General features: G+C 40.6%; 1 protein-coding gene across 1 annotated transcript in view; it reads right to left on the bottom strand.

Annotated features, from left to right (window-relative positions):
* Positions 1-25,219, bottom strand: part of plce1 (phospholipase C, epsilon 1) — a 255,535-nt gene that overhangs the window by 88,156 nt on the left and 142,160 nt on the right. Inside the window, 4 exon segments of the mRNA XM_034193802.1 lie at positions 14,761-14,802; positions 14,805-14,865; positions 14,867-14,903; positions 16,165-16,358. Coding sequence (XP_034049693.1) covers positions 14,761-14,802; positions 14,805-14,865; positions 14,867-14,903; positions 16,165-16,358 — 334 coding nt within the window.

Raw genomic sequence — 25,219 nt, 5'->3', positions numbered from 1 at the left:
TTGCCACATACAGATACACCTCTGATAGCGGACTCCAGGAAGGCATTCAAAGCCCAAATCATAGTCTTGATCCAGGACAATCACAAACCCAGACATTCCCATTCAACTTCCAATCCTCACTGAAATTCTGTGCAGCAATCGGGGTATCCACTGGTTCTGGAAAGATGACAGTATCATCTGCAAAGTCAAGCACAGTAAATATTTCCTTACCAACAAAGTTATCTCACGGAGTGGTGAATGCTGATGAACATTTAGATTTTTGGATTCATCAACTTTTCTGATGAATGTTGGTGAAACTCAGGGTTTGCCTCTGTCATTAGCAACATTTAGACCCGTATCTCAGCAATGTTCGTCAGCATTCACTGCTCCATGAGATACTAGCCTTAGAGACAATTAGCAACATTCGCAAGAATGTTTGCAAAAGTGTTTGCAATAGAGAGTTGCCGAAAATTAACGACTGTTAGCCGCGGTGTTTGTGATGATTCACAACTATTTGCCACTCTTTTGCCACTGTTTAGGCAAAAGAGTGGCAAGAGCACTTTTGTGACCTTTTACCAACTAAATGGACTGCATTTATATAGCGCTTTTCCATCTGCATCAGACGCTCAAAGCGCTTTACAATTATGGATCACATTCACCCAACTCCAGGCAAAATACCAGGCGAATGTCAGGTGACTCAAACCGTCCCCAGCATTCAGATTTTTCCTGACCACTGTGGAAGATAGTGCTCAGAACACTTGACTATAGAAGCTATACAGACGATATAGAAGACGGATTTACAGAACACAAAAACAAATTTGTGTCAGGAAGAAGCCCAACATTCTGTCCTTAAGGCTGCTGTTACAGCTACCCTGCTGCAGACGAAGAGGAAAAAGAAGAAAAAGAAGAAAAGGAAGATTGTTTGGGTCAGAGAGTGGTGGTGAACCAAAAAACTTCAGAGACGTGTTACAACCGCAAAAAAATTAATTCACAAATACATTTCTTTGAGACAAGAAAAACTATTTGCAGCCCTAAAAGTGTTTGCAAACTGTTTTGCAAGCTTTACAAACCCTGATGAAACCCATAATTCCCTACGTTCATCAGCATTCACTGCTCCATAAGATATTGGACTAAGCCACTGTTCTCCAGAATGCAAAAGAAAGCTGCCCCCCCCCATGCAACAAGGATGAAGTGGGAACCACCCGCCTGGGTGTAGACCATGGTCAGACCACACCGACTGCAACAGCGGATAGTAATGAAAGCCGAGATGTTGGCGCGCCATCCAGTGTCTGCACTGAATACTGCTTGATCTACACGAGAGAGAAAGAGAGAGAGCTGCTGCACCCTGAATGAGCGCAAATCAGTCGAGGCGGCTTCGGCCCATGTTCTGGGTATTCACACAGCATTCGTACACGGCTGGCCGAATATTTGTCCCTCCTGACTGCATCTCGAATTTTGCCTTTTTTGCCCATTTGGGCTGATTCGGCTTCATTTGTGCTCATTCATGCTAAGTGTGAAGGGGCCCTTAGTTTGACCTTTCAAAGTGAGACAAGGTTAGAGGTCATGTTAAAAAGTAAAGAGGTTAAACAGCATTTATGACTTCCCCTTAGTGCTTCATCTGGCAACTTTCCTCAGAAAAGAGATCTTAAATATCTTAAATATCTTATATATATATATATATATATATATATATATATATATATATATATATAGGGTGTGTGGTTTTGCATCTTTTGCATTCTGAGAAATCAACATTTCTCTTCAGAATGTGTGAAATTTAGACTCAGTGGGTGCAACGTTGCAGACAATATTTCAGTGAAGCGAGTATGGTTTTGTCAGATTGGCAAAATGGACAAAGGTGGTGGGTGTGCAGTGATTTGGTATCTCACAAAAAAGGGAATGTCACTGAAGGAGATCCATGAGGACATGATAATGACATTTGGGGAGGATGCTACAGTTAAACGCAGGTCAGTCGAATTCAAGTGGGGTAGAACAAGAGACAAAGATGGAGTAAGACCCAGAATTCAGAAGATTCATGATATAGTCCTTGCTGACAGGAGAGTTAGTGAGCGTCACATAGACAGTATTGTAGCGATTTGTCAGGAGAGAGCTCATTCAGTTCTGAAGAACTGAGAATGATGAAACTTTCAGTATTATGGGTCCAAAGGCTTCTCATGGGTGATCAGAAACGCACAAGGTTTCAGATTTAAAGAGAGAATCATCGGTTTTTGAGGCAGAGCCAGATAACTTCGTAAGAAGATTAGTGACCATGGTACATGAGTCCATCATGTCGAACTGGAGTCTGAACACCTGTCAAAGCAATGGAACCATGTGAGTTCTCCCTCATCAAAGAAAGCCAAAGCAGTCTTATGTGGTGGAAAGGCCATGGTCTCTGTCTTCTGTGATGCTGACAGTATCATAATGGTGGACAATCTCCAGAAGGGACAGACCATCAATGGAGCCTAATATTCTTCCCTTTTGTAATGACTGAGAGAGAAAATAAAGCAGAAGTTGTGTGGAATGCCCTGACGAGGTGTTCTGTTTCACCAGGACACTGCTCCAGACCACACTTCGATCATCCCAATGGCTGCCATTCATGAATATGGCTTTGAACATGTTCCGCACCCACCTTAGTCCCCTGATCTGTCTCCAGACATGAAAGGGCATCTTGTCTGAACTCACTATAATACTGATAATGATTTCATATCTGCAGTGGATGACTTCCTTGAACTCCAGAATAAGATCTTCTATGGTAATAAATAAATAAATAATAAAGAACGGTAAGAAGGCACTGCAGCAATGCTGGAAAGGGTGTGCGAACTTCCATGGGAGTAACGCTGAAAAATAAAGCATTACATTAATTCAGTTGTGGTTCCTTCTTGGTCGAGCTCAAAACTTTTCAATCACCCCTCATACTCATACGCAATAGGCTGAAATTCCACGTTGGACCTAAAGCCTAGACCTTTGACATAAATTCTCATTATCAAATCACTTCGTTCTTGGCTGACCCACAGTGATTTTACCAAGTCCAAATGTGATCAAAACAACACTCTGCATATGCGGGTGTAATACCTTGTTTAGACAGGCTCTTTGAAAGGCACATATCCTTACATCATCTGCTCTTCTGTACGTTGAACCACAATCCAGAATAAGAAATTTCAGATGCTTATTTTTAACAATTCTATGGCCGAATAAACAATATGTGTCCTTTAAAACCTTGAGACTTCCTTTCAGTGTGATTCCCCACCACGTCTGCTGTCAATGGCTCTTAAATGCTGCCAGGCAATACAATGCACCATTCTAACTCAGAGGAAGACAGAGAAAGAAAGAAAGAAAGAAAGAAAGAAAGAAAGAAAGAAAGAAAGAAAGAAAGAAAGAAAGAAAGAAGAAGAAGAAAGAAAGAAAGGGGGAAAAAAAGGAGGGAAAAAACAAACACCAATGCTGAGCCGGAAGGTCAGCAGACGATAAACTGAGCTTCCAACTTCCATTTTAACAGGACAGCATGAGTCCAACAAATGTGGTTAAACACTCCCATTCACAGTTCATAGATGGGAATATAGCTGAGAATAAGTCCCAGTGGTCAGCTTTTTTTAATTTAAAACAACTGAAGGCAAAAGAAGATGAAGACCAAAGCACGTGTATTGCTGTTGACTGTGCAAACAGAATACGGTAGCAAACACCACACCTTTCAGTAAGGTAAACCTCAGGAAGCAGAAAACACTCCCCTTCCAATTCTGTGTACACACATGGCCTTCCCCTTCCCCTTCACATTACTCATTTGACCCTTTTCCAAGACAGGCATTTATCTTTATGTGTATCAAGTTTACCATCACAACAACAGCCTGACCTAATGCCCTACACCTGTACAAAAAGTAGTCCTATATCGGGCCTGAGGCCTGTTGTTACTGGGGCTCATCCCTGGTAGAGAGCTGACAGGATGCCAGGGGGAGTTCCTCAGCCAATGCTGGCCGGTACAGATGGATGGACTGAGACAATGCTGATGAATTGCAATGTAAACAAGTAGTATGGCCAGAAATTGAACACAGTTCTATATCGTCACCTTCCTAAAATAATGGCCAAAGTCATTTTCCAAAACTTGACTTAGGCCATTATTTTTGGAAGGTGACGATATACTGGTTGCCCAACTCCTTGTCCCAATTGAGCTACCAACTCTACAATTCCTCTTCACAACACTGAGAACTTCTCTAGGTCAGTGGCTCCCAATCCTAGTCCACATGAAGCAAAGTACAGAACATTTTCCATGCACATTTTCCCACACACACATAATGAGCTATATCAGGCATGTTCCATTGATCAGCCAGCTGTTGATTGGCTGACCACACCTAACTGAGCTGATCTGGTCTCAGTAGATCAGGAACAAATGGGAAACTTGCAGTACGTTGGGTCCTGAGGACAAAGACTGAGAAATACTGTATTAGGTGACTGGGTGTCAGAAGACCATCTGCACACTTGTCAGCAATCATCTCATTATCTCCATCTCCCAGTATTTCTTCAGTGATGTTTACACCAGTTCTTTGCCAGACTGTTCTATGCATTTCTATCTAGTTTTGTGACCACTTGAAGTCAAATTTTGTGACCAGGAATATCTCCCGCCATGCTTTTGACTAGATTTTGACCCCCCCTCCCCCAAGCTATTTACGTAGTAACCCTGTATCCACTGACTGATTTTTTTTTTCCTCCCAACCATTATTTTTATACATCGGTAAACATGCTGAACTTTCTGCCATTTGCACTTGCTTTTGAGTCTATCAAAGTGTTTGTTTTTGGTAAATTAATTTTGATCATCTAAGCACAACCTCAAAGTGTCACTTGGAACAACATGTAATGACAATTTTGTGACCTCTGTTATTCCATCTTGTGATTACAGTACAGTGGTAGCCTCGCTATAACGCGATTCTACTTTCGCGGCCTTGCAGTTTCGCGGATTTTTTTAGTCCAATTTTGCATGCTTTTTTTTTTTTACAGCGCATTGTGTTCTGCGTCCTCATCAAGCAGGTCGGTCGCAGCACCGCGAAGGGAGAGTACGCGTCTGTTTATAAGAATCTTCTCGCCCAGAAGAAAAAAGAGCACCAACAACTACCCATAACTGTGTTCTTCACTCGGAAAAAGACACCTGCAATGAGGTATGACTCGGTGGGAAAAGGCGCGACAGCGGCGCGGCGCCAGGATGAAGAGGCGCGATCAGAGGAACTGTGAAATATTTGAAGTATTTCACAGTGAGCCCCCCCCCCCCCCCGACACACATACACACAATTTCAAGATCTTCCTGTGTTTCTTTTTATTCTTTTACACATCTTAAACACATTTAAAAGTATTTGTGTGTTTTTAAGGAACTGTCTATGCATTTACACATTTTACAGCCTTTGTAAACATTTTAAACATGTTTTTAAAGAACTTTCTATTCTTTCACACATTTTACACCCTTTTCAAATATTTTAAACATTTTTAAAGAACTTTCTATTCAATTTTTTACCTTTTGTCATATTTTAAACATTGTTTTTTTAACGTTTAAACATCTCTGTCTGTTTTTAAATGTCTTCAGTAATAACTATTACATTTTAACATAAATAATATTAATTCAACTTCAGGGATGGGTATTGATAAGATTTTATCTATATCGATGCCATTATCAATTCCGCTTATTGCTCTGATTCCTTATCGATTCCCTTATCAATATCTCTTGTGAATTATCTGTGTACTAAAAGTAGGCTTTACAGGTTTTCAATGTCAATAACATGTTATTGAGTCTTAAAGTAAATAAATATGAAATTTGTCACTGGATCCTTTATCGCTGGACATAAATAAAAATAAACAAATTCTGTAGTTTTTGTCAAAAACATTTCCTTTCAGACATTAATGGCATAAATGTAACTCCATATCTCTGAGCCGAGCTCAGCCGGCTGCGCTGCAAATCAACATCAATGTAATTGATGAAGAACCCAGGATGTCTCATTTTGGGAGGAAAAAAAAAACTTTTATAAAAACTATAACTATAAAAAACTTTATAAAAACTTTAAAAAAAACTTTTTAGTCTGTTGTAGTTTGTTGTCTATGTTACAACTTTGGAAAGAGGTGATTCGCTTTGAACTTATCATCCGGCTGGACTCTAACTGACTCGCGGCAAAGAGTAGCGCAGCATTTGGAGCTGTGCGAACGGAACGGAGAACGATTCTCTTTTCTTGCAGCAACAAAACAAGGAGACCCCTGTTAGTGACTTTAATCCGCATATAAAGTGACTCAGGATTGACATTTCTGGCTTTGAGAGGGGTTAAGAAGTGGACTTGCTGTCTTCTGAAAAGCAGTGAAGCAATGAACCAACGAAGCGATGGGTCGGAGCACTGCTTGGTTGGTTCAAGGCTCAAGAACAGCCACTGCAGAGTCTGTAATCAATGTAAATAAATTATCATTTTCCTGATAAAACACCCTCAAAAACAACGGTTGCTCTGAAAAACCGATAAGGGACTCGTTAAGCAAAAAGGCTACTGATGTCAGTGGATCGAATCATTTCTTAACAATTCTCAATACCCATCAATTCTCGATACCCATCCCTTGTACCCCCCAAGAGTTCTGATGCCCCCCCCCCAGTGGTTTGAAAACCACTGATCTACAGACTTATTTGCCAAAAGCATACAACCCCTGGCAAAAATTATGGAATCACCAGCCTCGGAGGATGTTCCTTCAGTTGTTTAATTTTGTAGAAAAAAAGCAGATCACAGACATGACACAAAACTAAAGTCATTTCAAATGGCAACTGTCTGGCTTTAAGAAACACTATAAGAAATCAAGAAAAATATTGTGGCAGTCAGTAACGGTTACTTTTTTAGACCAAGCAGAGGAACAAAATATGGAATCACTCAATCCTGACGAAAAAATTATGGAATCACCCTGTAAATTTTCATTCCCCAAACTAACACCTCCATCAAATCAGATCTGCTCGTTGACATTGACCCTATGCCATGACATTGACCCTATGTGTCTTTTTGCAAGGAATGTTTTCACAGTTTTTGCTCTATGGCAAGATGAATTATCATCTTGAAAAATGATTTCATGATCCCCAAACATCCTTTCAATTGTCCAAAATATCAACATAAACTTGTGCATTTATTGATGATGTAATGACAGCCATCTCCCCAGTGCCTTTACCTGACATGCAGCCCCATATCATCAATGACTGTGGAAATTTACATGTTCTCTTCAGGCAGTCATCTTTATAAATCTCATTGGAACGGCACCAAACAAAAGTTCCAGCATCATCACCTTGCCCAATGCAGATTTGAGATTCATCACTGAATATGACTTTCATCCAGTCATCCACAGTCCACGATTGCTTTTCCTTAGCCCATTGTAACCTTGTTTTTTTCTGTTTAGGTGTTAATGATGGCTTTCGTTTAGCTTTTCTGTATGTAAATCCCATTTCCTTTAGGCGGTTTCTTACAGTTCGGTCACAGACGTTGACTCCAGTATCCTCCCATTCGTTCCTCATTTGTTTTGTTGTGCATTGTTTTGTTGTGCATATTGCTTTAAGTTTTCTGTCTTGATGCTTTGATGTCTTCCTTGGTCTACCAGTATGTTTGCTTTAACAACCTTCCCATGTTGTTTGTATTTGGTCCAGAGTTTAGACACAGCTGACTGTGAACAACCAACATCTTTTGCAACATTGCGTGATGATTTACTCTCTTTTAAGAGTTTGATAATCCTCTCCTTTGTTTCAATTGACATCTCTCGCGTTGGAACCATGATTCATGTCAGTCCACTTGGTGCAACAGCTCTCCAAGGTGTGATCACTCCTTTTTAGATGCAAACTAACGAGCAGATCTGATTTGATGGAGGTGTTAGTTTTGGGGATGAAAATTTACAGGGTGATTTTACAGGGTGATTCCATAATTTTTTCCTCAGAATTGAGTGATTCCATATTTTTTTTCCTCTGCTTGGTCTAAAAAAGTAACCGTTACTGACTGCCACAATCTTTTTTTCTTGATTTCTTATAGTGTTTCTTATTGCCAGAAAGTTGCCATTTGAAATTACTTTAGTTTTGTGTCATGTCTGTGATCTGCTTTTTTTCTACAAAATTAAACAACTGAATGAACATCCTCCGAGGCCGGTGATTCCATAATTTTTGCCAGGGGTTGTAGTTTCAGAAAAATAGATGCAAAAATGAATGTGCGTATACATGTTTGTTTTCCTTTTGATCATGCCAGAGGCAGCCTGTCCCCTGGACCACAGCCATGGGAAATTAATATGAGGAACAGCTTAAGTTTGAATCACACATAACATCATTGTAGATAAGCTGGAAAGAGAGTTACCAGCTAACAAACACAACCCCAGCACCGGCTGGTTCAATAATGAAGTCATGTGGCCACACAGAGCGTAAGAGACAGAAAATGAGTCTGTCTTATGTCTTCATTTGTCTTGTCACAACTAAGAAATAACTTTGAATGTTTACCTCCTAATGACAGTGTGGCCTGTGGTATATTAAGTGCAATGAAAAGGACATGATTGTTTTTGTGTGTATACATGGCTCCTAAAGTATAGTGTGCTTCTAAATCAAGGTCACGTTCTTCATTTGTTTACTGTCCAAGCCAGTGACTTCAATGCCCAATTTAGAGATCAAAAGATTAATTGATGCAAGAGGCATGGCAAAGAAAGAGGTGCAACCTTGGGGAAGTGGTGGCTTAGAGGTTGCAGAAGTGGTTAAATTCTCTAATCAGACAGGAAACTCACTAAGGCATCTTTCATATTAGCAAGGACCTTAATCACTGAGCAGTTGGAGGCCTTACATGGCAACATGATGACATTGGTGTGTGTGTGAGTGGGTCATCATTAAAAAGCGCTTTGGGCGCCTGCATCAGTACTACAGAAATACATGTACAGCTGATAATATAAAAGTAAACAAGTAATTATCAATCCACTATCAGTTTGAGGGTACTGACAGCAGCCCCACAGTTCACCATCCACAAAAACTGCCAAAGGCATGATAAACTTTGTTGCAAACCAATGAAGTGGATGCAAATGCTGTCTTGTCAAATGTTGGGTAAAGCTCCCTTCTATTCATCTTGCATTTCAAGGGAGGACCACAACTTGCTGAGGGAGGACCACAACACCCCGAGCTGCTGACTAAAAGTGTGGTAATATATGGGAAAGGTCTTGCATTAACAAAGGTTGATTGATTAATGCAGAATTAGAAGATTTCCAATATAAAAAAAAACAAGAGTGCTCTGAGACCACAGCACTGTACATGATGGAATCTGTGCTACATACAATAGGTCTGAGTGGCACGTCGTGTTTGTGGATTTTGGGCAGTCCATAGAGTCCATGGTCTCTCTTCAGACGTTCGTACGAGCGGCGTTAAGAAGAAAATCATTAGATACCTCAAAACCTGGAGAAAGAGGGACTCATCGACAGGCAGACATACTACAGACTGTACCCTGGGGACGCCACTCCGTGCATCTATGGACTGCCCAAAATCCACAAACAGGACGTGCCACTCAGGCCTACTGTATGTAGCACAGATTCCATCACGTACAATGTGGCCAAGCACCTCAAGTGGATTTTGGCTCCTCTAGTGGGTAACTCAGAACACCATGTGGAGAACATACAAGATTTTGTGAACAAGATCAAGGACCTGCAGCTGGAGGCAGATGAAACAATTGTGTCTTTTGATGTGATTTCGTTGTTCACCTGCATCCCCACCGCTCAGGCTGTCTCAGCTGTGAGGCAGAGACTGCTGGAGGATGTGTCTCTACTTGAAAGGACCAAACTCACACCAGACCACATCTGCCAGCTCTTGGAGATCTGTCTTAACACCACGTATTTCCTGTTTAGGGGGAATTAGTACAGGCAGATTCATGGCTGTGCAATGGGGTCTCCAGTATCCCCCATTGTGGCTAATCTGTACATGGAGCGAGTGGAGAAGACAGCCTTGACGTCTTTCACGGGCATCTCTCTCAGTCACTGGTTCAGATATGTTGATGACACATGGGTTAAAATCAAGCAACAGGAAGTTGAGGACTTTACAGAACACATCAACTCGGTGGACGCCAATATCAAGTTCACACGTGAGGATGCCAGAAACAACCATTTAGCCTTCTTGGACTGTGATGTTACGATTGGAGAGAACAGGCAGCTCCAGACAGGGGTTTACAGAAAACCAACTCACACTGACCAATATCTGCTCTTTGGCTCAAACCACCCCCTTGAACACAAGCTCGGGGTGATCAGGACGCTTCAACACAGAGCCCTACAGGTGCCCACAACTGCAGAGGGAAGGGCTAAAGAGCAACAACTTGTCCGGAAAGCCCTTACAGTATGTGGGTACCCACGATGGTCCCTGGACAAAGTGCAGAAGTCCCCGAGAACAAAGAGACCAGATAGACAGGAGACGGAGACAAGAAGAAGAGGAGTGTCTCTCCCTTATTTAGCAGGAGTAGGGGAAAAACTACAGAGGATCTTCAGACAGCACAAAATCCCAGTTTACTTTAAACCGGTTAACACCTTGAGACAGAAATTAGTTCACCCTAAGGACAGGATCCCTAGTTACAAACAGAGCAATGTAGTGTATTCTATCAGATGTCAGGAAAACTGTAACGAACACTACATAGGTGAGACTAAGCAACCTTTACACAAAAGGCTATACCAGCACCGCAGAGAGGGCGCCAGTGGACCTCAGTCTGCAGTTCATCTCCACCTTAAAGACACTAACCACACGTTTGAGGACAAGGAAGTTAAAATATTAGCTAGAGAGAAGAAATGGTTTGAGAGTGGGGTCAAGGAGGCATTCTTTGTGAAACGTCTGAAACCTAGCCTTAACCGGGGAGGGGGTCTGAGACACGCTTTATCCCCTGTTTACAATGGGGTACTCAGGTCAAAGCAGTTTCAGTCTTTTGTTCATGGTAATGAGTCATTCATGTCATCAGCAGCATCGTCAAGGGAGCCATCAGGAGAGGGACAGCTGCCCTGTCATTAGGAGGGTGTTAACTAGAGCACAATAGGTGCTAATTAAAGCTATTGTTTTAGTCACCAGCCTACAGCAGTCTGCCTCTCGGTAGGAGGGGTATGGTTAGGTTTAAAACTCCAGCTTTTGTGACTTCTTGATTATTCTTCTCTACAAGAGTCAAGACAGAAGTCAGAACACCAGAGCAAGAATTTTAGCTGAGGAAGCTTCTGCGATTTGAAGCGAAACGTCCTCGCGTCAAGTAACCCAGTCCAGTCGAAGATTCAAGCTTCTCTACTCTGCCAAAATGTGTTAATCTTGTACAATATTACAATATGTGTATTGTCAATCTATAACAAGGACGTGTACCAAGATTCACGACATTCCTCCTAAAAATGTGAAGGGAGCTGATTTCAGAATGCAGACACCCAACTCATGAAACTTGTTATTCAAGGGCCATAACTCTGGTAAAATGGGCCTGACTCAGACAATATGATAATATGTGTATTGTCAACCTATAACAAGGACTTGTACAAAGTTTCATGAAATTCCTCCTAAAGGTGTGAGAGGAGATGATTTCAGAACACGTATACCCGGCAACACAGTGGATTAGTGGTTAGCACTGCTGCCTCACAGCAAGAAGGTCATGGGATCGATTCCCACCTATGGCCTTTCTGTGTGGAGTTTGCATGTTCTCCCCGTGTTTGCGTGGGTCTCCTCCTGGTGCTCCGGCTTCCTCCCACTTCTAAACACATGGAGGTTAGGTGAATTGGAAACTTTAAAAAATGTCCAGTTGTCCCTTGTTAAAGAGATCTCAATCTCAATGGGACTAACCTGGTTAAATAAATAAATACCCTTTATGGGACAGATGGACGGACAGACAGACAGATGGAAAGTGCCACGGCATAATCCCCCTTCCAGCCTTCGGCCAGCAGGGAATAAAAAAAATGAGAGTCAATGTTTGGCTTCACAGATTGTCTTAGAATGCAGGAAAGCAGCTCTAGATTTTTTTTAATTTTCTAGGGGGAAAGGGGGGGTGGCATGCTCCTGGACACCCCCCCCCATAGGAATTAAGTCACAACCTCCCTTTACCTGAAGCTACATCCACCCCTATAAGGTGATGAAGACACCTGATGTAAAACTGTTAATCCATGACTACATAAATGTGTGTTTCTGTTTTAGCTGCATGATATCCGGAGGCTCTGAATGGAGATGGAGAATGGAAAGAAGCGTGGGTATGAGGCTGGAAAAAAGAGGAGAAGCAAAAATGAAAAACAAAGAAGGAAATACAACCGGTGGGAACAACAACACACATCCTCCTATCGACCCAAAGCCCACTGTGAGTAAGAAGCCATGTGGGAAAAGAACAGAGATGAAAATAAGAGTCCAGCAGTATACCACAGGGGAATAGAAAAAAAAACATTTTTCTTGTCTGGAAAAAAAATATCCCCCAAAACAATAGGACTCTTGCGTCAAGCCTAAACATCCCTGAGGATCCAACTTACCTTCTGATTCTTACATATGACCAACTGTTTATTTGGAATGCATGCAGAATCAATGTTGTGAACAAATGGACTGTTTTCAGGTTTGTATAACTCTCCGAGTTATGAAACCAGCCTCCTGTTGCTGATATTTGACACCCAATTGTGTATATTTTTGCCACAAAAAAGGATACCCAATTAGGGCCTGAAAACAGGTGTAATCTCTGGCAACAGTAGGGTTGTATAACAATGTGAATAATCAGGAAAGACTTAAACATGTTTAAAAAATTTGTAACACTGAGACAGATCATGATCCACAAACCATGAATGATCAGATGAAATTTGTGCAGATGGAGTAATACATGTGTTTTTTTTTTTTTTTTTACAATTTTATGAATGGGTTCGGTTTCTGTTTCATTTGTGCATCGTGAAATAAATTAGTCCTGCTTTAATGTGGATTTGGCTGCTCAGTTATTTTGATGTCAGGCTACAATTAAAGACTAAAATTAAAACACAATGCAGAATGTTTTCTGCTTTGGAGTGAGTGATGAGTGCTTTCATTGGAGCAGGTGTAAACTGACAAGAACGGCGCAATTAAGAATGCTCAGTTTGCAATGGCCGTGTGTGGGGGAGTGGGGCATACATCTCCAAGAGGGCCATGGCTCTGTGAGGGGCGTGGCTCTGTGAGTGCATGAATCTGTGAGGCACATGGTTCAGTGAGGCACACAGCTTCATTAGGTGCACAGTCAATGATCTGCACCACTCCGCTCATGGCTCTGGCAAAAGCATAGATTTCATACATGTAGCAAAAGTAGGTGATGGGGAACCTACAGGTTGAACATGCAGTGATAGGTTCCTATGCTCCTCTGTATCATAAGTCCCAAGAAAAGCATGATGTGCTCTTCAAAAGAAGATAGTTTTGAGATGTTATTTTAACTTTGTGGAAAAGCATGGTAATAACCACAGCAGAGGTTAAGTGCACAGGTTGTGTGGAGCAGCTTTGTGTGCATGCCCACAAGCACTTGTGCCATGGTCCGCTTTGGTATTGAGGTATAGTCACCACTAACTAGCTGTCATCAGTATACAATAATATTTTGACTGCGATTGTGGCCTGATTTTCTCATGTTTGGAATCTGGGCACAAACTGTCACCAATAATTGGCCATAGGAAGCCAGCCTCAGTCACGAACAATATTCCCAGGTGGGCACAGAGAACTGAACTGCTAAAGAGTTTCTGTGTACAACTGCTAAAAATGAGAGTATCTTTATTAATCATCACCAGATGATTAACTCTTGGAGCAGATTAGTCACATGGCAAGGTTCCGAAAAATATACTGTAGCTAGGAAATGTATTTCCAGGATATCTTTGTAACCAAAATGGCTAAAGCGTCAATGTGAATCTTATATCAACCACTGTGTCAAATAGTAATAATGAAGTTAATGCATCTCAAAATATTGTAAATTTAATTTAATTTATTTCATTTACATAGCCCCAAATCACAACAAAGTTGCTTCAAGGCACTTCACACAAGTAAGGTCTAACCTTACCAACCCCCAGAGCAAGCACACAGGCGACAGTGATAAGGGACTCCCTCTGATGATTTGAGGAAGAAACATTAAGCAGACCAGACTCAAAGGGGTGAGAGCAGCCCTCTCTGTTTGCTAATAAAATGAATTTAAAAGGGTAAAAAGCATAGTAACATACTATGCCAGTATGCTAGCCATACAAAAGGGAAAATAAGTGCGTCTTAAGTCTGGACTTGAAAGAACAGACAGAAACTGACTGTTTTATTGATGCAGGGAGATCATTCCACAGAACAGGGGTATGATAAGAGAAAGCTCTGTGACCTGTAGACATTTTATTCACCCTATGGACACAAAGTAGTCCTGCACCCTGAGAATGCAGAGCCCGGGCCGGTATGTAGGGTTTAATTAGGTCAGCTAAGTCGGGAGGTGCCAGTCCATGAATAATTTTAATAGGTTAAAAGCAGAACTTTAAAATCTGATCTCACAGGGACAGGAAGCCAGTGAAGAGATGCCAAAATGGGTGTAATGTGGTCAAACTTTCTGCTTCCTGTCAAAATGGCAACAGCATTTCAAACCAATTGGAGACCCCTAATACTGGACAATTATACACTGTAGTATTATGTGCACACACAAGATACACATTTCCCACCAATACCTTTTGTGTGTTTCTGTAGCCTTATGGACCTGTACCTATTTCATGAGTGTATTTACATAGAACCCACTTTGTCAGCTTAAAGAATTCACAAAAATAAAGTGTTTTGCACAGTCTTACAAAACACATATACCCACATTTTAAAAACCAACAAAGCAAAAAAAAAAGTACCTTTTAGCACACAATGGCTGCTGGGGACTTGCAGTACAGGCAGGGTAGAGCACAGCGTGAACCAAGAGCAACTGTGGCATCTAGTAGTGCTCCTGTCAGCAGGGAAACACACAGATGTCCTCTGGCCACAAGCACGAAAAAGCCTGGAAATATACGCAGTAGAGAGAAGTTCAATGGAGTATATACTGTACTGATTTGATTTTAATCCAGACTGCCACTGAGTGCACTCAGTATCTAATGTCACATCTGGACAATCTCAGGATTTAAGTATTTGTTTAGTTATCAACAGTTTTCTCACTGGCACAGATCACTTACAATTATCTATAGATAAACAGATGCAGATATCTTTTGGCTGCTTCCATTTCGCTCAGGACTGCCACAGTGCATCTGCTATAGATCCACATGCTGATGTCCTTTCTGACACAACTCTGGATGTATGTAAATGGCCACAAACATGGAACGTTCTGTTTGGGAGTGTTGTTTGCACTGCCATGCTGCCAAGATCACTTACAACAATATAAACGTATATAAAAGCACACAATCTAATCAGCTGTGTTTGCTCTTCGAGTGTGTAAAAAACTCTAAGTGTGAATTTAAAGCAGCAACAAAAGAGATAACAGATTAACTTCACAAAACTGTCAACAAAAACCTGCTTACCATGCACTATTAAGTCCATAGCTCTGCAAAATTAACATTAAAAATTAAATTCTGAAAATTCTGGTGTTACCCAACATGTGACAAGACAGCAGTATGCTTCCAGGTGCATACTGCAAACACTGCAAAGGTAAACCCACACTGCAAAACCTATTATGTTTGTGTAGTGCAAATTTTGAGGGAACAACTACCTCAAAATATTTGTTTACTTAACACAAATGCTTCCCCAATAAAGATTTTTTTTTAAAAAAAGGTCTTACAAACATTTCACACTTAAATATGAAGTGGGCAGTGCTTGATGGTCTTGGTGAAACCCAATCATGATCAATTGGAACATGTCCAAGATACACTGAATTTGGGATGTTGAGTGCAAATTTGGTGACCCCCCGATAATTACTGAATTTATGATGTGCAAAATTTTCAATACTCTGTACTACAAGGTGTATGTAAAGGTTATCAAAGTGAGGGCAGTCCTTAGAGTGTCATTGTGAAACTCAATCATTCTCAAATTTAAATGCATCTCAGATGATTTGGGATGTGCCGTTCAAATTTGGTCAAAATCCAACAAATTTTGATTAAATGGCTACAAGAATGTAGCATTAAATGGCTACAAGAAAGTGTGACTGAAGTATAGACACTTTCACAGATGGAGTATTTCAATGTGCCACTTCTGGTTGCTTGTGTTTTCCACAATCAGAAAAAAAAAAAAAAAATCAAATAACAACAACAATAATAAAAACAATCTCAAACCTAATTGGATGAGATGGATGTAAACACCAAGGACTAAGCTGGGGGTCCAAACTGAGGGTGGTTGGGTCAGGGATGGCAGTGTGCAGGGGCCAGCAAGTCTTCCTAAGATGCACACATCCAGGGCAGGAAAGCAGAAGCTTTTTGGCCGGATGAATTAGGTTGACCTTCTCTCCATCCTGTGCATTACTGATAACCTGTTGAGGAAACCATTGACAAACGTGTCACATAGTGAGACAAACATTTGGAATGCTACAGTCTGAGGTATATTCAGAAATGCATCCTCCAATCATTTAACACTGAAGTGCCTGACTTTAATCTACTAGTGAGCTTTAGCCAAGTCAAAGTTAGCCATGCCATAATTGTAGGATATAATTGTACTGTATCCTCATATCATGCACATGTCAATCCATGAAACTATGGACCTGACTGGAGGTCAGACTTGATTGGGGCAGGTTTCACCCCAGCCAAGCTTACTATGAGATAATCATGCAATTTTTCTTCTCGTATTACAAAGGAAAAATATAATGGCAAATACGATGAAATCCCTACAACACTGGCGCCAACCCATAACACATAAGCAGAGTACAGCTGAGCTGACCAAAGTCCAGAAGTGTTGCCATTTAACAGAAAAGCTATAGAGCTGCCATGGTCCAATCTGTTTTGGCTACATTCCCGTACAACTTGGACATCCCATTCCTGTGCTAAATGGCAACAGTTACTTCAGTTTAAGCTCCAATACAGGAAACATACCTCCAGAGTTGGATCTAAGGAAATAAAGCTGACTTTGATATAGTGCTGAATTAATATGGGAAAAATCATAACCATGATTAATTCTGCCAAAACAGAAACCACAATTATTTAACAGGATTACTCACTGATGTTCGAAACATTCTACATTTACTGATTTAAAAAAAAACAAATGAACACCACCAACAAAAATCCGCCCTGATTTGAACAGTGAAATTTCTTTAAATATAACTTCTACTTTAAATCTGACTGAACAATCAATAAAATTAAAAGTAAAAATATAACTCCTGGCCAAGCGATACATGGATAAGAAGGTGAAGGGTGCGAAAGATCAACATAACCTGGGTGGAATGCATGAAGCCTGAACACCGCATCCCATCCTTATAGCGAACAACCAAGTTAAGGCTAACTGCCTAACTTTGGTTCGGGTGTTTGATTGCAGATTGAACTGTGTTTTTCAGAACAGGTGGCTCTGGTGCAAGCATTAACAACTAGAACTGGCATACTGCACCAGTAATGATGGCCCCATCGGAACATCAACAAGCTATTGACACCATCTAATTAGCGCAAATGATGCAAACACACAAATTAAATAATACTAAAATTTCACTCAACGGAAATACTGGAGCACCAACATCTAAGATGGTATATTACTACAATTAACTGAGGTAATATGGCTTGCTGTGGCAAGCCATATTACCTCAGACATTTCTCATAAAATGCTCAGATGGTCAAGCTCACAGCAGCTAGCGGGCACCTACTCGCCTAGCAGAGACTGCTGCTGGGAGTTGCCACCAGGACTTGGCACACACACACGCACACACCAGAAGTTGCTGCTTGAAGTTACTACACATCAAAAAAGGAGAACATCATTGTAAAACAACTGTTTTTTCTCAATTATGATATTTTTGTGTGTTGGTGCAATATATATATATATATATATATATATATATATATATATATATATATATATATATATATATATATATATATATATATATATATGTGTGTGTGTGTGTGTGTATGTATGTGTGTGTGTGTGTGTGTGTGTAGTACGGTACAAGTGATCCTTTTCATCTTATATAACAGTAAAAATGGAGATTACTCAGCCTTCCCTACACCGATGACTCTAAAAATCAAATTACCACCGAGGTGCATCAGACAGAGGCGGATCAGATCACCCCGAGTGAAACAGACAGAAGATGTATATACAGGACCTATAATAGAGATTTAGAAGGAAAAAGAGATGTTACTGACAAGTTTTGACAAAGAGAGACGCACCTTAACCTTAAATAAGAACCTCCTGACCAGATTATACTTCCTGGAACAAAGTACATTTAACTTAAAAATAAACAGTTGCCCAAAAACAATTAAGATTTTTTTCTTTTTTTGTCCTTGAGTGAATCTGAACATTAGCTCCTCTTCTAGCACATATTTCAGAAAAAAAGTCCTATTAAGGTAACATTTTGTGGCAGCGGAAATGGGCAATAATGCCATCAGCAGGGATGGAAATTGCAGAATAGGACAAAAATCAATGCGGCACACAGAGGAGGCTGTGAATACAATACAAGTATAATGTGAAAATCCTGATGGGGTGCAGTTAATGTCACAGCTTTATTGAATGCTGGAGGAAGAAGACTGCAGCGCTTTCAGGACGCAGCAGGTTCTGCACACACACCTTAATAGGCAAATTCACATAGGAAGTCCATGTCATTTTATGTTCACTCAAACACAGAATAATATGCATTGTGCAGTGTGCACAGGCTGGCACTGGTATACATACACACACACACACACACACACACACACACACACACACACACACACACACACACACACACACACACACACACACACACACACACACACACACACACACACACACACACACACACACACACAGAGTGCACAGTGAAGTAGTCGTATCGGATGGGATGGATTTCCTGCACGGGGTGTAGACTGAAGTGTTGTCAGATCTGGACAACCCCGAGGGAATGAAGACATACCAGCCTGCACATTGAAAAAGAGAGAGAAAAACACCAAGCAGTCGCTCACATACAAACAGAGATGCTCCCTGCTGCAGGAAAATAATTACAGAAGACCTATCACAGAAAAACAAACAAAAACACCTTGATTTGTAATCTAAATGGTTGCAAGGACTTTAAATTGTGTCTGAAAGCACAATATAAGTAGATGTATAATAATTTTAACTCAAATACGAGATTAAAATAAGCTACTGTCAAACATTTCAATGCACTGAGAGTAATAGTTCCAATTCATCAGACAATACTAAACTTGATGTACAAAAAACACTTAGACCAGTAACTAGGAAAGGGGATTTCTCAAGCTCAGACATATTCCATATTATTTTACATCAATAGTTGTAGGATATAGTTATAGTTATAGGATAAGTGGTATCTGTGTGTGTGCGTGCGTGTGTGCGGCTTCGATCACAGAGAAACTGGGGAGAGCTGACATTTGTTCTTTGGTATGCTCATGTATTTTGGGTCAAGGATGAATACTGCGAAAACAGAAAATTGACAGGACAAATATTTTCTGAAAAAGTCGCGATTTTAGCTAATCAGTAAATAATGGCTCTTGTGCTGCAATGGACCACAGGAGTTCGGGGTTTTAAATGTGGTTATTGTGGTTCATGTTAGTTTAAAAGTGTTGTTAGTGTTATTGATTGATTGTGTTTGTCTTTCAACTGGTTTAGTCAGTTTAGTTAAGTGTCATGTTGCCGTTATCATGAATGAAAACTGTAGTGTGTTTGATGTCTTCCACCAGCGTCTCCATTTATGCATGTGTAAAAAAAGAAACACCTGCTTGCGGGGGAATATGGACAATGAAGACAAAAAGCCCTCTGTGCATGTGTATAACTTCAGTCACGGACACAGTCAAACTGGGCTGGGGAGAGCTGACATTTGCCGTTTGGTATGCTTATGTATTTTGGGTCAAGGATGAACGCTGCGAAAACGGAATGTTGATTGAACTATAATTTTTGGAGAAACTACAGATATTAGCTACTATTGCTAATTACACTCAACAAAAATATAAACGCAACACTTTTTGTTTTGCTCCCATTTTGTATGAGATGAACTCACAGATCTAAAACTTTTTCCACATACACAAGATCACCATTTCCATCAAATATTGTTCACAAACCAGTCTAAATCTGTGATAGTGAGCACTTCTCCTTTGCTGAGATAATCCATCCCACCTCACAGGTGTGCCATATCAAGATGCTGATTAGACACCATGATTAGTGCACAGGTGTGCCTTAGACTGCCCACAATAAAAGGCCACTCTGAAAGGTGCAGTTTTATCTCACAGCACAATGCCACAGATGTCACAAGATTTGAGGGAGCATGCAATTGGCATGCTGACAGCAGGAATGTCAACCAGAGCTGTTGCTCGTGTATTGAATGTTCATTTCTCTACCATAAGCCATCTCCAAAGGCGTTTCAGAGAATTTGGCAGTACATCCAACCAGCCTCACAACCGCAGACCACGTGTAACCAAACCAGCCCAGGACCTCCACATCCAGCATGTTCACCTCCAAGATCGTCTGAGACCAGCCACTCGGACAGCTGCTGAAACAATCGGTTTGCATAACCAAAGAATTTCTGCACAAACTGTCAGAAACAGTCTCAGGGAAGGTCATCTGCATGCTCGTCGTCCTCATCAGGGTCTCGACCTGACTCCAGTTCGTCGTCGTAACCGACTTGAGTGGGCAAATGCTCACATTCGCTGGCGTTTGGCACGTTGGAGAGGTGTTCTCTTCACGGATGAATCCCGGTTCACACTGTCCAGGGCAGATGGCAGACAGCGTGTGTGGCGTCGTGTGGGTGAGCGGTTTTCTGATGTCAATGTTGTGGATCGAGTGGCCCATGGTGGCGGTGGGGTTATGGTATGGGCAGGCGTCTGTTATGGACGAAGAACACAGGTGCATTTTATTGATGGCATTTTGAATGCACAGAGATACCGTGACGAGATCCTGAGGCCCATTGTTGTGCCATACATCCAAGAACATCACCTCATGTTGCAGCAGGATAATGCACGGCCCCATGTTGCAAGGATCTGCACACAATTCTTGGAAGCTGAAAATGTCCCAGTTCTTGCATGGCCAGCATACTCACCGGACATGTCACCCATTGAGCATTATATTTAATAGAATATAATGCATAATAAGAATATAATGCATAATATATATATATATATATATATATATATATATATATATATATATATATATATATATATATATATATATTTGCATGACTCTACCTTTTGGTAATTTCTTTCTCGTCTTCTCCAGCATCTAGAAGGGGAGCTGACAGTAACAGTTTAGCTCGAGCTTTAGCTATGTTGTAGGCTTCCACAGCCAAGAATGTGCTGCTATTTTGATGGACACAAAGCAGCTGTCCTCACACATGGGCACACATAAATAAACAAACCTGTCCTCAAACTCTGAACAGCAGGCAACCCATGATACATGGACAAACTGATTTCTTAAAAAAATACAAAGTATATACACTAGTACATCCATAAGTGCACATCAAAGAAAGGTAAAAATACTTTTCAGTTTGGTCAACCAAAAACAAAATTAAAACCATTTCTATTCTACATTTAAATGTAATTCACATCAATTTAAGAGAAGTATGCAACTGAGTTATGAAGTGAACACAGAAAATATTAACTGGATTCCACATCCTTCTTATGTTCGTAATGAATTAATAAACCAGTGTAACTATTTTTCCAACAATAAAATTTAAATGTCCAATGTAAAATAATGATTGCTGTTATGTAAGGATGCAGTGACAAGGACAAACCGACTGGGTTTATGCTGCCACATATATTCTGTCATCATGCGTGGCAGCAAGATCTGCATTTCAACTAAATTAAATGAGCTCATCATTCTGGTAAGCGACCTTATTACAGACAGTGCCTTCAGCCGGTTAGCAGAACTACAGCTTATATATACAACGATAGTACAGCTCTGCAGATCATGTTACAATCTGTGAGTACAGGAAATACTAATGAGTTAAGCTCAGTGAATGTAAATTACAGCTGATACAGTCCTCGGCTCTTCTCAGCCTCCCTGTTTTGAATTTACAAGGCGATACAGTTGTCGTAAAAATGAATGACAATACACCACAAACACTGAGCAAACATCCAAAGTCTAGTTACACACACATTGAATTTTACTTTTGGAAATCAAAAGCCTTTATTGAGAATATGGCAAATGAAAGACATTGTACTTTTTTTAAGTTTTAGAAATGCAACCCAAAATATACATCCAGTAAAGTGCTGAATCTCGCTACTAAGAACTAACATTATCTATACACAAGTCCTGACTTCACTGTTAATGAATATCCTTGTATGTATAAACTATAGTTATAAGTGAGTTTGTCATTAGTCCAATTATAAGCCTGCTGGGGAATTTGTCTGCCTAGCAACAGCCTTTCTTGGAAAGGATTAGTAATAGGCACCAAACGGATCTGTTGAACTTTGAGCTGGAATGTTCACACATACAGTGACACATGCACGCACACATATATATGCAGATACTAAAACGTAGATGCACACAGAGCAACTCATGCCCAACTGCATATACAGTCAGGTCCATAAGTATTTAGACAATGTTAATTTTTGTCATTTTCAGGGGTGAAAGTAATTGTACGAACTAACAGCTATAATTATAAAGATTATTGTTCATACTTTGATGGAAATGCTTTGCCGTTTTTTCTTCAAGAAGTCAAAAGTTGCTTTTGGGGTGAAGTCAGGTGACAGACTTGACCATTGAAGAATATTCCAATTCTTTCCTTTGAGAAGTTCTTCGGATGTTTGGGCGGTATGTCTTGTGTCATTATCCAGCTTCACTGTGAGGTTCCAACCTATCGGTTTAGCAGCATTTGGCTGAATCTGAGCAGACAGTATAGCCCTTCACATTTAAGAACCTCCAGTTCCATTGGTAGCCACACATGGCCATGCCTTAACACCACCTCCACCAAGTTTGACAGATGATGTGGTATACTTTAGATCATGAGCCATTCTTTTTCTTCACCATAATCCTCTCCTCCCATCATTCTGGTATGTTAATCTTCATTATGTGTCCAAAAAAAAAAAAAAATTCTAGAAATGACAACTGTTTTAAACTGTTTTCTGGCAAAGTCTGGCCTTGCTGTTCTCGAGTGTTCACTCCTTCTCCTAAATGCTCTCTATTTACATTCATCAAGGCATCTGTTGATCACAGTTTGATAATGAAACACCGATCTCCTCCAGATTGTTTTCCAGTTGGCTTGATGTTGTGAAGGGCTGCTTTTCCTTCACAAGGAAGGAATTTTGCGATCATACAATTTAGTTGTGTTGTGTTGTGCATCCAAGCCTTTTGGGATTGTTTCGCTCACCAGAGCATTCATTCTTTTTAAGAAAGTACCAAATTGTTGATTGAGCTGATTTAGTTGATTTAGTTTCTACAGAGAGGTCTGACAGGTGTACATTTTTCAGTTTTCATTAGGGCCCTGTTCACTTGCATCAACACCTCTTTGGCCCTCATATCAAGAGCTCCCTCGAACAAAAACCTAAAGCTAATTTAGCATCAGACCTTTTATCTGCTTAATATGCCATGGAATAACGAGGGAACAGGCCACATCTGGCCAAGAAACTGCTTGTCCAGTTACTTTTGCACTCTGAAAATGGAGGAACAACATAAAAATGCCTAGAATTCCTCAGAGGTTAATGCATTATTTCTATTAAACCCTTTGGATCTATAATAAAAATCTATACTACTAGCAAATCTTGTATTATTTCAAGTCCATTGTGGTAGTGTGCATAGGTAAGTCCTATATAGGCCCCGATGCCTGTTGGTGCCAGTGCTTATCTCTGGATTCCATAGCATTGAGTGGATGAAAGTCTACAACTCTCCCTCGATGGGACACTAGTCTGACGGAGGTTACATCCCCAGCCGAGGTCAGTACAAAATTTACTACAGCTGAGTGGACTGAATTGCGTACAGAGGCAAAATTAGAAAAATTGTGTCACTGTCCACATGCTTCTATATATAACAGATACATTATATATGACCAGCCAAGACATATGAGACTCCGTAGCCTCAAGTGCAAATCTCCCATATGTTGACCTTTTGTCTTTGATGCCTTTAACCCAAACGAACATATTTTCATTCGCTCCCTAGAGTAAATGTCTTTCTACGCTAGTATTCTTGGGTAGAAAGTCCCATGACACAGAAAAGAGCAGCAATCCCAACACTAATATGAACATAGACAAGCCTAGTCAATTTATTGTGTTGATAACTTCATGCAAATGAAGCAACATAGCATTTACGAATGGACACATAGGACTGGGGAAAAGTCTGCAAAAGCATCATTGCTGCCTCTCCCCACACATACTCTCCCATGAACCTCATGTTCAAAGGAGAAATGCATCAGTTCCATGATTAGAAGCATCATGGCGGGTCCAGGTTGGTGGGGTCAACATTAGAGAAACTCTGTTATTCTGGTCTGAACTCTGAGCTGAGGTCACTGGGACAGACGTCAGACTTAACCCTTTCTGCAATGACCCAGTTGATTCACAGCTTGAATAAGGTTGCTGGTGCTGACTGTATCTGTCATCCACATTATGCATCTGGGAGCATGTGCCACTGCCGCAACCATCACACCACAGAACCACAGCACGTCCAGGAGAGCAAGCACTGAGGCAACCAGACAACCAGTTGGTCCATGCTCACTCCTCAGAAGTACATAGTTATCAATATGCTGCAGCCAGGTGAAATGTCAGCACCCCCTTGGCCTTCTCCAGTTGTTGGAGGCGCAAACACTGAGGAACCTGCATGATGGATCATGCCCAGAAAAGTACATCACAGGGCCAAAATGTCATAGATGGCAGCTACAAAATATTACAATATACATATAAGATGTGTGCTTCAAGTGCTCAGACCAAAAAAAAAAACCATTTAACCTTTTATCTAATAATTTCATGTAGCATAACCTATAGCAGTAAATGAATCATTAATTTTTCCATTCAATAAGTCTTGCACGAGAGGACAGTCAGATAGCTGGATGCAGATCTAAGCCTGAATCAGTTTCATTTGTTTTGACAATGTTTTTAGGCATATAGTTTGTAAAATGCAAAATCTTACAAGTATGGTTGTCTAATTTCAAATCAAAAATATCTATTATACATGCAAGATAAAACACAATCACTTAAGACAAATTTAATTAAGTGGCAAGAACTTTTTTATAGGTAATACATCTTAGAGTGAGGAAAATAAGTATTTGAACACCCTGCA

This window comes from Thalassophryne amazonica, chromosome 18 (assembly GCF_902500255.1).
Source record: "Thalassophryne amazonica chromosome 18, fThaAma1.1, whole genome shotgun sequence".
NCBI classification, from domain to species: domain Eukaryota; kingdom Metazoa; phylum Chordata; class Actinopteri; order Batrachoidiformes; family Batrachoididae; genus Thalassophryne; species Thalassophryne amazonica.
This window is presented reverse-complemented; position numbering and strand designations above follow the sequence as displayed.